This window comes from Carassius auratus, chromosome 46 (assembly GCF_003368295.1).
Source record: "Carassius auratus strain Wakin chromosome 46, ASM336829v1, whole genome shotgun sequence".
In the NCBI taxonomy this organism is placed as follows: Eukaryota; Metazoa; Chordata; class Actinopteri; order Cypriniformes; family Cyprinidae; genus Carassius; species Carassius auratus.
In genome coordinates, this window is record NC_039288.1 from 2,511,167 (window position 1) to 2,524,627 (window position 13,461).

General features: G+C 37.0%; 1 protein-coding gene across 2 annotated transcripts in view; it reads right to left on the reverse strand.

Annotated features, from left to right (window-relative positions):
* gabra3 (gamma-aminobutyric acid type A receptor subunit alpha3) overlaps positions 1 to 13,461 on the reverse strand; it is a 215,191-nt gene that overhangs the window by 31,402 nt on the left and 170,328 nt on the right. For both annotated transcript variants that reach the window (XM_026234254.1, XM_026234255.1), the window contains exons 6-7: positions 11,440 to 11,522; positions 7,585 to 7,728 (exon numbers count right to left, since the gene is read on the reverse strand). In XM_026234254.1, coding sequence (XP_026090039.1) covers positions 7,585 to 7,728; positions 11,440 to 11,522 — 227 coding nt within the window. The remainder of the gene's footprint in view (positions 1 to 7,584; positions 7,729 to 11,439; positions 11,523 to 13,461) is intronic.

Below are 13,461 nucleotides of genomic sequence, written 5' to 3' on the forward strand. Positions count from 1 at the left end.
TTGGATCATTTGACTGAAAACTTTCTTGGAGTTTAGTGGCTTAAAATTAACTGATAGCAAACAGAGAAGCAAAACTGGGTTAGAAATGATGCTTCAATAATTTTGCTTTAATTGCATTAAATTAAGGATTGTAAATTGAATCGCCTTAATGTGGACAGCTCTAATTAAATGCTTTCATTACATATTGCAATTATACAATTTTTTCTCCATATAATCATTGTTTAAAATTACATGTCAGACTATGATGATAACATGAGATTTGGGTTTGAAAGAATGGCAGACTGTGAAAAGATTGGATTTTTGTAATGCAATTTTTTTAATTGTGTACCAAATCCAAAAACAACAAACATATTCAGTTACAAGACACTTGAGAACCAATGCTTTCTGGTTTAGGCAATGTGCAATTTTCTACCTAGTCTCATGGCATAAAAATACATGGGGGGCACTTTTTAGCGAGACGTGAAATACATACCAATAAGTAAATATTACTGCAGTTAATAATAAATAAGCACTAGAAGCAGTAAAACTCTGTCACCTTTTTTTTCTTTTCACACCAATTTACAGAGTTTCAATTAATAACGCATCATTTTTGCACAATTACTTGAAGAATATCATTTTATTATGTCAAAACAATATTAATATGCTGGGAGATTTAGAATACTGATGCTTTTTAAAATTAGCATTGCACATATCCAGCTTCATATCTATTGGTTTTCATAGACGGTATGTTCGGTAGCTCACAGAGTATGGACATGTACTTGAGAGGTGAGGAGCTACGGTTCAAATCCTGTATAACCACGGGTTGACAGAACATTTCAAAATTGCATATGAGGAAGCTGAAATGGCATTTCTGCATTAACAAATGTGTTTTTATATTAGTTTTGCATTTGCTAACACTATTGGGTAGGTTTAAGGTTGGGTTTGGTGTAGGGCAGTGCTTCCCAGACCTGTCCTGGAGGACCCCCTGCCCTGCAAAGTTTGTATGTCTCCTTAATCAGACACCCAATTTAATTCTTGCAGTCTCTACTACAAGCTGATGAGTGGAATCAGGAGTGTTACATAAGGGAGGCATACAAAAGGTGAAGGGCAGGGGGTCCTCCAGGACAGGTTTGGGAAGCACTGGTGTAGGGCATATTAAAGGGGTCATATGATGCTGTTTAAAGATCATTATTTTGTGTATTTGGTGTGACCGAATATACTGACATGCTTTAATGTTCAAAAAACACATCATTTTTCAAATACTGTACATTATTGTAGGTCCTCTATGCCCCACCTCTCTCAAACACATTGTTTTCTACAAAGTCCCTCCTTCTGACAAGCACAGTCTGCTCTGATTGGCCAACTGACCCTGTGCATTGTGATTGGCCGAACACCGCAAGCACCGTCGGAAAAGTAATGCCCCTTTGCATAATTGCTGCTGTTCTGTTGTAAATAATCTTAAAGATTCCTAAATGCATCTACTTTTGGAAGGCCAAAAGTTGCTTTTGCTTTCGTCTAGAAACACAGCATCTCCCTGACATGGCTGCTTCAACCTTTGTGTGAACATTTGGGCGGCATTACGCAGATATTTCCACATAGTGACGTAGGCATATGGGGGCGTGTTTAAATGAGCCATTTTAGGAGGGCATGGCAGTCTCTTAACTTTTATAAAGAATATCTCTTTGGTTTTGAGACTTTAGTCTTTCCAACTTTACAGAACTTCTTCATGCACCAAGAGCTTGTAACACTCCAAAGAGAAAGAAAAACTTGAAATTGCATCATATGACCCCTTTAGCTTTTAGAAAGCCCCCGGATATTGGAAATCTGAACCACCGCAATACGTACCTGAAGCAACATAATACAAACACAGCAATATGTACCTATATCAACATAATAAATAAGTGACAGGTTATTGAAGTCATGTTTTAGCCCCACTCACTGGACATTTCTCTTTGAAACAGCATGTAGTAAGGTATGTAAAAATGGTGTTGCTCAAAAAGAACACAGAGGTATTTATTTTTATGAGACAAGGTAGGCAATTTTCATTATCAGTTCTCATTCTAAAAAAGAAAACCCCTGGCATTTTGTAAAGTATATTATCCTGATGACAGAATTTTCATTTTTAGGTGTATAAAATATTCCTTTAACAAGACCTGAGGTTGAAATTCTAATCTCTGTGGGAAAAGCAATTTTCAACAGAGGTAGCATTCTCTCCCGGATCTGGGGAGCAGAGCAGAGGACAATTAAAATGACAAAATGAAAAATAAACACAGGCTTCTGGTGCTTTAAAAACAAACACTGGAGCATTTGTCTTTTCAATTTCAGCTGAGAGGGGACAGTAAAGTAGCTGTCTCTGGCATACAAACAGGTTTTTAAACATGTCTTTATAGTGGGATGGGGTGGGGGTGCAGTGGTCCTGGGATTCTCTACATCATGGGACTGAAATATTCTTACAAGGATAATAATACCAGTCACTTTTGACCTTGTGGGGATAATCTTTTTTTCCTCCATGAGAAAAACAGCTAATAACTCATATAGAATTTTACATTTTGTCATTTAGCAGACACTTTTATCCAAAGTGACTTACAAATGAGGACAATAAAAGCAGTCCAAATGAACAAAAGAGCAACAATATATAAGTGCAAAGACAAGTCTCGGTTAGCCTTACACAGTACACGTTGCAAGGTATATAAATATTTATTGACAAAAAAAATATTTTTGTATATTTTAGCAAAAATGTTTTATGAAAGTCTAAAAATTCAGAATTATTTGTGTCAGTGATAGGTTTAGAGTTAGGGTAAGGGGATAGTTTGTACAGTATAAAAACCATAACACCTATGGAATGTCCCCATAAAACATGGAAACCCAATGTGTGTGCGTGTGTATGTCATATTATCAAATTCTTGAGAACTCTCGTTCTGTTCAACTTTACTGCACTCCATCCAGCTGTTTTTGAATGCAAGAACGCATGCTTGCAATTAGGTGGTATATATAAACTTAAATTGCTCAGAAGAAAGGAAAATCCTTATAAAGGAATTTTACGTATGGACGAGAAAGCATGATTAAATGCATTATTTATCATTTATTATTTATACATTTTTATGTATATAATTATACAGTGAATGTGTTAAATTGACAGCTCAGATATATTCATACATATAATTGTTACTCTATTTTTAAGCAGTATTTACACATTTGGTCCATAAAAATGTCTAACAGAATTCTTCACCATCAGTTAGAAACCTAGGTGTGCCTTTTCTCCTGAAATTATGTTTCTAACATTGGTAAAGCTGCAATTTTCCATCGTAAAAATATATCTAAATTATGACCTATGCTCCAATGTCAAATGCAGAAATGTTAATTAATGTGTTCATGACCTCAAGGTTAGATTATTGTAATGCTTCAATGGGTGCATTTACACCTCCATGGCTATGAAAATTGTAGAGTCACACTGAAGGCATCAAAACTATGAATTAACACATGTGGAATTATATACATAACAAAAAACTGTGAAATAACTGAAAATATGTAATATTCTAGGCTCTTCAAAGTAGCCACCTTTTGCTTTGATTACTGCTTTGCACACTCTTGGCATTCTCTTGATGAGCTTCAAGAGGTCGTCACCTGAAATGGTTTTCACTTCACAGGTGTGCCCTGTCAGGTTTAATAAGTGTGATTTCTTGCCTTATAAATGGGGTTGGGACCATCAGTTCTGTTGTGCAGAAGGCAGGTGGATACACAGCTGATAGTCCTACTGAATAGACTGTTAGAATTTGTATTATGGCAAGAAAAAAGCAGCTAAGTACAGTGGCCATCATTACTTTAAGAAATGAAGGTCAGTCAGTCCGAAAAATTGGGAAAACTTCGAAAGTGTCCCCAAGTGCAGTCACAAAAACCATCAAGCTCTACAAAGAAACCGCCCCAGGAAAGGAAGACCAAGAGTCACCTCTGCTGCGCAGGATAAGTTCATCCGAGTCACCAGCCTCAGAAATTGCAGGTTAACAGCAGCTCAGATTAGAGACCAGGTCAATGGCACACGGAGTTCTAACAGCAGACACATCTCTAGAACAACTGTTAAGAGGAGACCGTGTGAATCAGGCCTTCATGGTAGAATATCTGCTATAGGAAACCACTGCTTAAGAAAGGCAACAAGCAGAAGAGACTTGTTTGGGCTAAAGAACACAAGGAATGGACATTAGACCAGTGGAAATCTGTGCTTTGGTCTGATGAGTCCAAATTTGAGATCTTTGGTTCCAACCACCGTGTCTTTGTGTTGTGCAGAAAAGGTGAACGGTTCCCACCGTGAAGCATGGAGGAGGTGTGATGGTGTGGGGGTGCTTTGCTGGTGACACTGTTGGGGATTTATTCAAAATTGAAGGCATACTGAACCAGCATGGGTACCACAGCATCTTGCAGCGGCATGCTATTCCATCCGGTTTGCGTTTAGTTGAACCATCATTTTATTTTTCAACAGGACAATGACCCCAAACACACCTCCAGGCTGTGTAAGGGCTATTTGACCAAGAAGGAGAGTAATGGATGACCTGGCCTCCACAGTCACCGGACCTGAACCCAATCCAGATGGTTTAGGGGTGAGCTGGACTGCAGACTGAAGGTAAAAGGGCCAACAAGTGCTAAGCATCTCTCGGGGAACTCCTTCAAGACTGTTGGAAGAGCATTTCAGGTGACTACCTCTTGAAGCTCATCAAGAGAATGCCAAGAGTGTGCAAAGCAGTAATCAAAGCAAAAGGCGGCTACTTTGAAGAACCTAGAATATGACATTTTCAGTTGTTTCACACCTTTTTTATGTGTATAATTTAATGTGTTAATTCATAGTTTTGATGCCTTCAGAGTGAATCTACAATTTTCATAGTCATGAAAATAAAAACCCTTTGAATGAGAAGGTGTGTCCAAACATTTGGTCTGTACTGTATGTGTATATATATATTATATATATATAATTTTTTTTATTTTTGGTTATGTTAGCATATGCAACTTCTGAGGTATTTGATTTTACTAATTAAACCTTATAGGCTTATGTGAGGTAGAAGCTTACAATACATGTGAGCTAATGTTTATTATATATATTACATTTGTTTTTATAGGAATTTGTGAAAGTAACCTGAAAGATGATGTTGCTGTTATCAAGACGTGAACCTTGTATATGGTAAAGAGGGTGAACCATACAAACATTAAAAAAAAAAAAAAAAAAGTTCAACCTTCCAGAAAGTTGGTCTGGGAACCCAAGGAACGCCCCGTAATGTGAGATGGGTGAGAACATTGCCTTGGCACCAATTGAAATACACTGGACAATCATGCCGAAGAGTTGCTGTGTCGTTTTCGGTACCGCCAATAAACTAACAACTTATAAATTGAAGTTCTACATTCTTCCTAATAAACACACAGAGCTGAAAAGGAGGACAAAATGGCTACAAGCAATAAGATGTGAGGATGATCAAGGGTAAGTTGTGGAATCCCAAGACTAAGCATGTGTATGTGTGCAGTTGGCATTTCATCACAGGTAGGCTTCGTTAATATTGTGTTCATTATTAACGTTATTAAAACTGTGTAAAGTTGTTTCAGAAAGTGGCATTCATATATAATTAGCCTTATCATTCTACCTTAAGCAAAACTATCGCATTGTGTTGAACCTAAATGAAAACACATCTGCTAAGAGGTGTAGTCTACGTGATACACAGGTATACGCCGTATACCCACTAAAAAAGGCCAAGGATTTCCGAATACCCACTTAAAAAAGCATGTGGATACGCAACAACTTCGTTTTGTGTCAGAACTTTCACACTTTCATTCATAAATTCACCCCATATGTGTTTGCAAAGTGACACGGATCGAATCGCGGAATCGAGTCAAAAATGGAACTTGCTGTATAAAGCAGAACATCATGGAATTTGGCTATTTTTGAATTAATAACTCTAAAGTAGGGCTGTACAATGAATCAAATATCGATATGGACTAGTGTCCGATATGGACATGCTGGTATTGTCTGGTCAGAGAAGAACTGGCACCCCAACTGAACATAGTTTATCCCAAGGTTTTTCTCTCCATATCTGTCACTGATGGAGTTTTGGATCCTTGCCACTGTTGAGTTTGGCATGCTTAGCGACACAATGTCTGGCAACATTGTTGACTTGATTACACAGATACTACTGGAAGATGAACGGAACTGAACTGGACGATGACATCACTGAATCAACAATGAACTGACTTTAACTGATAAACTGACTATTTTCTAGTATCTTCTTTCTATGTGTTGACACTTATTGACACATGTTTTTACTGTACACTGTAAAGCTGCTTTGACACAATCTGTATTGCATAAAGCACTATGTAATTAATTTGACCTGACTTGTTTTATCAGTGACTGTAAAAACCATCATTGAACACACACACACACAGACACACACACACATTTATATATCCCTTGCACTGAATTTAGAAGAAGTGCACTGCAAATAATGTGGAATTGCACCTCTTATTTTGACAAGCACATTGTCATATTGAGCATACACACTTTTCTTGTGCACTCATAATGTGGCAGAAAGCAATCAGAAAGCTAGGTGCTTGCAAAGCAGGTTAGATAAATCACTTTACAAACAGACAAACATGGAAGTTGTAAGCATATGTTGAAGCTGGAAGAAAGAAAAGTAAAGCATGTGGGAAGCAAGCAAAAATAATTAATTCAGGTTATCAGCTGGAAAGAGAGATATTTCATAAAAGGAAAACTATGTACTGAGAGAGTATTACAGACTCATGCATATAAATAAACTGTGTTAAAGAACAAGAGAGCTTTTCAATATCCAACATGAATCTGCAACTATGCCTCAGATCCTGATAAACAAAGTGTGCCGAGTGGGGCGGGGCCGAGCGCCATGGGAAAGGAGCGAGGCCAGATGAGTAAGTGATAATGCACGACACTTGAGCTATTCACCGGTCTCAAGTCCCATGGAGGAGCTCCAGAAGGATAAAAGGAGAAGTGATGACAGTGCAAGACGAGAGAGGACCAGGCCTGAACTTTATTTTGTTTGTTATGTTTTTCATATCCTTCACTGATACCTTTTAAAAAGCTGACTGCATAGCATTCAGTGTTGATACAGGATTTTTGGTGGTGTATAAAAAGGAAAATGAGTTGGGTATTGACCATTACCATGATATGCAATATAATACATATTCTGTAATGCCGTATAAATCCAAGTGATATATCAATTCATCACTTTATCATAACTGCATTATTGCTTTATTATAATCATTATTGAAGCAGTCTCTGTCTCCTGGCTACCTTCACTTTTGCTTTGTCCAACGTGTCATACATTAGAACCAGGTCTGAAACTGATTTTGCACTCTCTCTCTCTCTTTTTTTCAATGCATTATTTACTATTATGTATGTGTATAATTAGTAAATAATAGACATAATAGTAAATGACACAATAAAACAGAAATGCAATGTTGGGAATTATGTTATAAGTTAAACTAATTAATTTGCTACCATTTGCCTAGATTATAATAATCACCTTCATTAGCTCTTTTTGGCTGCTTTAATTTCACTAAGTAATCAGTTCCACTGGCAAAAAGGAGAAATGTAATTACCTGTACTGGAGCTGATGGTCTCTTTGCCAATGACATGGCCCAACAGGTCATACTGGTTGAGTCTAGAACCATCAGGAGCCACAGAAACAGATTTCTCATCATCTGCTGTCCAGATGTAGACAACCTCATTGTTGGTGTAGGCATCTGAGAAAGACAAACCACAACAGTACTGGTTTATCTAAATCCTATATTCACAAAGAATACACATTTCAATGGTCTGTTTTCTTTCTGAGAGAATCCCTTTATTGCCATGAATTATAGTCACTGGGTTGGAAAAACACCAATTGAAAATTCATACTTTAGAACAAAACAGGGCTCATGATAAAAAGGGGGGCAGTAAAGTGAATAAATGCATCTCAGTGACGGCAATTGGAATGCAACTTTAAGAAAGGCTGACTAACCATGGGTCAGATGCTCCCTCAGATTAGCAGCTTCCTTGAATCTAATGTATATGATAAGGAAAACCTAACACAAGACTTACTGTGTTTGAATACACAATGATAAACTTTAATGCAAAAGAGCATGAAAAACAATTATCTTGGGGTACGTGCACAGAAACAAACACACATTTGCAAACACATGTGTGCCTACACGACTGTGAGCAAGAGAGTGGGAAAAAAGCTGGCAGGCTTAACACTAGAAACAGAAAAAATCTCACAGCCGGCAGAGGTTTGCTAATTAAATTTTGATGGCCAAAGAGAAACATTATTGTTTTATTCTGTTCTAAGGTCATTAATCAAAAGCTGTAGTTTAATGCCACTTCATCCATTATGAATACTAATTGATAATCAAATGCATTATTCCATCTTTAAATATATATTTGAATTGTATGACACTGGAATCAGTTCTTATTTACAGGGATTCTGGCCTGCAAGAAACCGCTATGGGCTGAAAAGGTCAGTGGTGTCACAGACTTTCAGCACATTACAAGGAAAGTCTTAAATTTAGTGCCTGGGCTAAAACATAATTAATAAGGGGATGGGAGAGGGAATGAGAATAGCACATGAGAGGATGAATTAGAAGCAATTTAAATTGGTTAGGAGAAGGAAAAATTCATTACATATCACTTTCTGTTGTGAATGAATGACCTTGCTATAATTTGATTAACAGTCCAATAATAGTCTATATATCTCAATAGAGTGTTTCCTGTGTTAAATATCATTGCCCAAAGCTCTTACACACACACACACTTCAAGTGGTTGTTTATTGTAAAATGAGCATCTAAAAAAAGTAGCTGATTAATGAGGGGATGAGGAGCTTGTATTTGTTTTTAGATCTCTACTCGCTTGGCCATTATACATCAGCCTCAAATTATAAATCATTATGGCTGGCAGTCATACAAAAGCCGTTCATTTCTTCTTCCGGGGTGAAATGGACCTTTTAGCTTACATTATTTTTTTTTTTATGCTGTTCATGTTAATGGTCAAAGCAGACAAACACCAAACTACAAACATGCATGTGATGCTAAAAAATATAAAGGCAGTAAATAGACAACACGTCTTTCTATAGTGACGTGCTTCATGTTTGCACACACAACAAAATATACATTGTGTCTGATTTATGATTGTGATACTCCAGTGAGCGTATTCATTTTATGAATTTGACAAAAATACTCATAGAATAATCTGAATTTAAATCAGAATATTTTTTAATATTAGAGGAAAGAGACTGCAGAGTGATACAAGAGACACTGGTTGCCACGACTGACCAATTAAATTCAAGTATTCCAGAGCAACACATAATAATTATGCTTACAGGCACTTCTGGCAATGCAATACCAAAATCGGCATCTATTTTTTTGACAATTAACAGTTAATTAGCACTACTCTACTATTTTCTGGTGGGAAAACATGCCTTGAAACAAACATTGGCAAATATTAAAAAACAAAAACAAATGAACATACAACTTTGTAATTGAAATATAAGTAAAAAAATATATATAATAATTTAAAGGTCCTGTTCTTCGTGATCCCATGTTTTAAACTTTAGTTAGTGTGTAATGTTCTTGTTAGAGTATAAATAATATCTGTAAAATGTCAAGCGAGATATTTTATTTGACAGAATTCGCCTACAACAAATGACCCGTTTGGACTACATCCCTCTATTTCCTGCAGTAATGATGTCACTAAAAAGTTTTTTGACTAACCTCCGCCCATATGAATACACAAAAAGGGGGCGTGGTCTTGTTGCACTGAGGAAGAGCTGCATTTGTGTTTGTCGCCATGTCGTTGAAACGTTGTTATTTTCATCTCGGAGTCCAATCACCTTTGTTTGGGCTTCCCAGAGACGCTGCACTTAGAGATCAATGGTTACAATTTATGTTTAACTTGGTTCCCGAAAATTATAATCCACATGTAAAACTATGTGCTGCACATTTAGCTGAGGACAGCTTCCTCAATCTCAATCAGTTTAATGCCGGATTCGCACAAAGATTATTCTTGAAAGATGGAGCAGTTCCCTTTTTGTCTGGAGAAGGCATTGTTTATGGACCACAGCCGGTAAGTGTATTTTATTATTTAAGTTGGTGCGTTTAACAGTTTCTGTAACTTATAACACAAAGGGCAAAGCTGTTTAGCTTTGTTAACTAGATGTTAGGGCTGTGCAAAAAAATCAAATGCGTTTTCCATGCGCATCTCTTCAGTAAAAACGCTCCTGTGATTATAAGTACATCTCCAGCACATGCTCCTGCCCACTTGCTTCTCAAAACTAGCCCAATTGTGTTTCCTGGAGGGGAGCGTGTACAAAGCTGGTGTCGAATAACAACACAGGAACTGCTGGCCCAATCAGAACTTGTTATGTATTTCTGAAGGAGGGACTTTTTAGAACAAGGATGTCATCAGCCTATTTTCCTGACAGTGAAAACAGCGGTGTACAGATAAGTTAATTGTGTGAAAAATACGGTGTTTTTTTTACATGCGAAACATGAACGCATGTTATATTGCACACTGTAAATACAATCAAAGCACAAAAAACGGAACCTTTAATAAATAAAATGGCAGATTGATTGGGTGATTAAGGAAACAGTGCTTATTATCTGTAATTAACAAAGCCACTAAGTAAGCAGCCCACTGTATGATTTCTTGTTAAAGAGCCAATTCTTTGCTGTCTTACTATTGCATAAATCACAGATCCAATAAGGGGTCACCTTTCTGCACTTGTCAAAAAGAGGTATTATGGGGGGAAAGGGCACTACTGAAAATGTATGAGCATAGGACTTTTGTTTTATTGCCCAGTGGGATGTATTATTCATAAAGGTGTGACTGCTGCGTCATGGTGACCTCTGGTGTCATTGGCTGGGCTATTAATCTAAAGCTCGGCACAGGAGGAGAATTACAAAACATTTGTTTGTTTTAGGACTGGTGACTCCACACAGAAGAAACACGGTCCATTTCTTTGGTCTGCCTTTGGAGTTTTATATTGTATTGGAATGACAATCCTGTCTTGGATAGATGTTGTTTACTATTAGTGCACAAACATAGATGGGTGATCAGCGTCTGGTGCGACATTGCGTACCATTCTGAGTTGTGGAGAAAGAGACACCGTGTTATTGGGTTTTCTGAGCTGTGTCTAGAAGTTTATTATTATTATTATTATTCTAATCTGGACTGTCTTTAAGACAAACAAGAGCCGGTCTGTTTTCACAGGCAGTTAAATGTTCAACTTGCACCCACCTAACCCAGTTCAGTATGTTACGCACATTTCGATGTCAAGCTCATGACCAAGCTAAGAGCGCAGGGTGCATGTGCACAAGGCAACATGCATGTCAATCTACTTATAAAGTACTCTAGAAAATTTGTGCAGCTGTCACTTACACGATCTAGAAAAGTTCAATGATGACAACAGAAAATTACTTACAACTTCCGAACTTCAGCGGGCAGGCATGGGCATCCATAGGAAAATCCTCCAGATGCATAGGGCACTCAGCATGGATGGTTAACCTATGAAGAGAGCAATAGATAAATAAAGAACTTTCAAGTCAGCATGAAACAGTATTTGCAACCCATTTTACTTTTGTAATGTGATGAATGACTTGACTTGATCATGAAAACTGGGTTTTTCATTCTATAATAGAGCCCGACCTGAGGGTAAGTCATTCATGCCAAGTCAAGTCAAATGTATTTATTTAGCACTTTTCAATACACATTTTTTCTAAGCAGCTTTACAAAAAAACATGATATCAATGTTTGTAATATCTTCATGCCTTACAGTCACATTTAGCAGATTAGAGTTGGGAGACAATATACAGTTGTTTACAATTTGCAAATATACAAGCAATCAGGCTGTTGAGATATAATAGTATGTATCCGGATCCAGTACGTATCCAGACCAGATGGTGGATCAGCACCTAGAAAGGACCTCTACTGCCCTGAAAGACAGCGGAGACCAGGACAACTAGAGCCCCAGATACAGATCCCCTGTAAAGACCTTGTCTCAGAGGAGCACCAGGACAAGACCACAGGAAACAGATGATTCTTCTGCACAATCTGATTTTGCTGCAGCCTGGAATTGAACTACTGGTTTCGTCTGGTCAGAGGAGAACTGACCCCAACTGAGCCTGGTTTCTCCCAAGGTTTTTTTTCTCCATTCTGTCACCGATGGAGTTTTGGTTCGTTGCCGCTGTCGCCTCTGGCTTGCTTTGTTGGGGTCACTTCATCTACAGCGATATCATTGACTTGATTGCAAATAAAAACAGACACTATTTCAACTGAACAGAGATGACACAACTGAATTCAATGATGAACTGCCTTTGACTATCATTTTGCATTATTGAGACACTGTTTTCCAAATGAATGTTGTTCAGTGCTTTGGCGCAATGTATTTTGTTTAAAGCACTATATAAATAAAGGTGATTGATTGATTGATTGATTGTATCCCCCATAATAGTCTACAGTATGTATGCAAATGAAGTTGGACATACATGTGCAATAGTTTTCATTCTTGTAAAATTATCTTAAGTTTCATTTAGTCTTTTGTCCATGCCATATCCATGTTGGCCTGCATGAGCTGGGACTTTAACACTGGAAGTCCGAGGAGCTACTGCACCATATTTCTGCAATCATGGTTATGACTCTGCTAGACAACTATGTTCTTAGCAGAATTACAAGTGTAGAATGTGACAGAATTGTTTATATGTATATAAACAACTAACACCAAACAATAAGCATATATCCCTTCTCTGCAGTATTTTCACATATCCCATTGCTATTGCATCTGTTTTAAAGAGATATTTCACCCAAAATGTACCCACTCTTACGTCGTTGCATACCTGTATGAGTTTCTTTCTTTCTGAGCACAAAATAAGATAGTTTAAAGAATGTTGCTAACAAAACAGTTGGCAGTAGACATTGACTTTCTATTTATTTATTTTTTCCAACTGATATTTCTTTTAAATACAAAATCTGTGCTTAAACAACTTAAGGTTTAGTAAATTATACCATTTTGCTTGTTGAACTACACCTTTGAATGTATAATTATTTACTATTGCTGTAATATGTATCACATTTATGTTTAATAATGGCTTCAGCAACTATAACTATTGGTAATATTTTAGAATAGTTGCATTTATATACAACAGTAGTTTAAACAGGCAAAACAATAATAATAATAATAATGATTAAAAAACTGTTGTTAGGCAAACAATGCCTTTATAGTGGCTACAGTATTTGACTTCAAATAGCAAACAGGAACATCTTTGAGACTTCAAGTTATTGCATTTTCATTTAAGATTCCAGAGTCCTTTTTTTCTTTTCCCTGTGAACTGAAAAATTGTTCTCAATTACATCACAAGCATGTATTAAGAAAAATAATAGGTTCCATAAAACAGAAGATTAGGCAATAATAAAGAACTGCTACATCAAACACTCAGCTGACAATTTC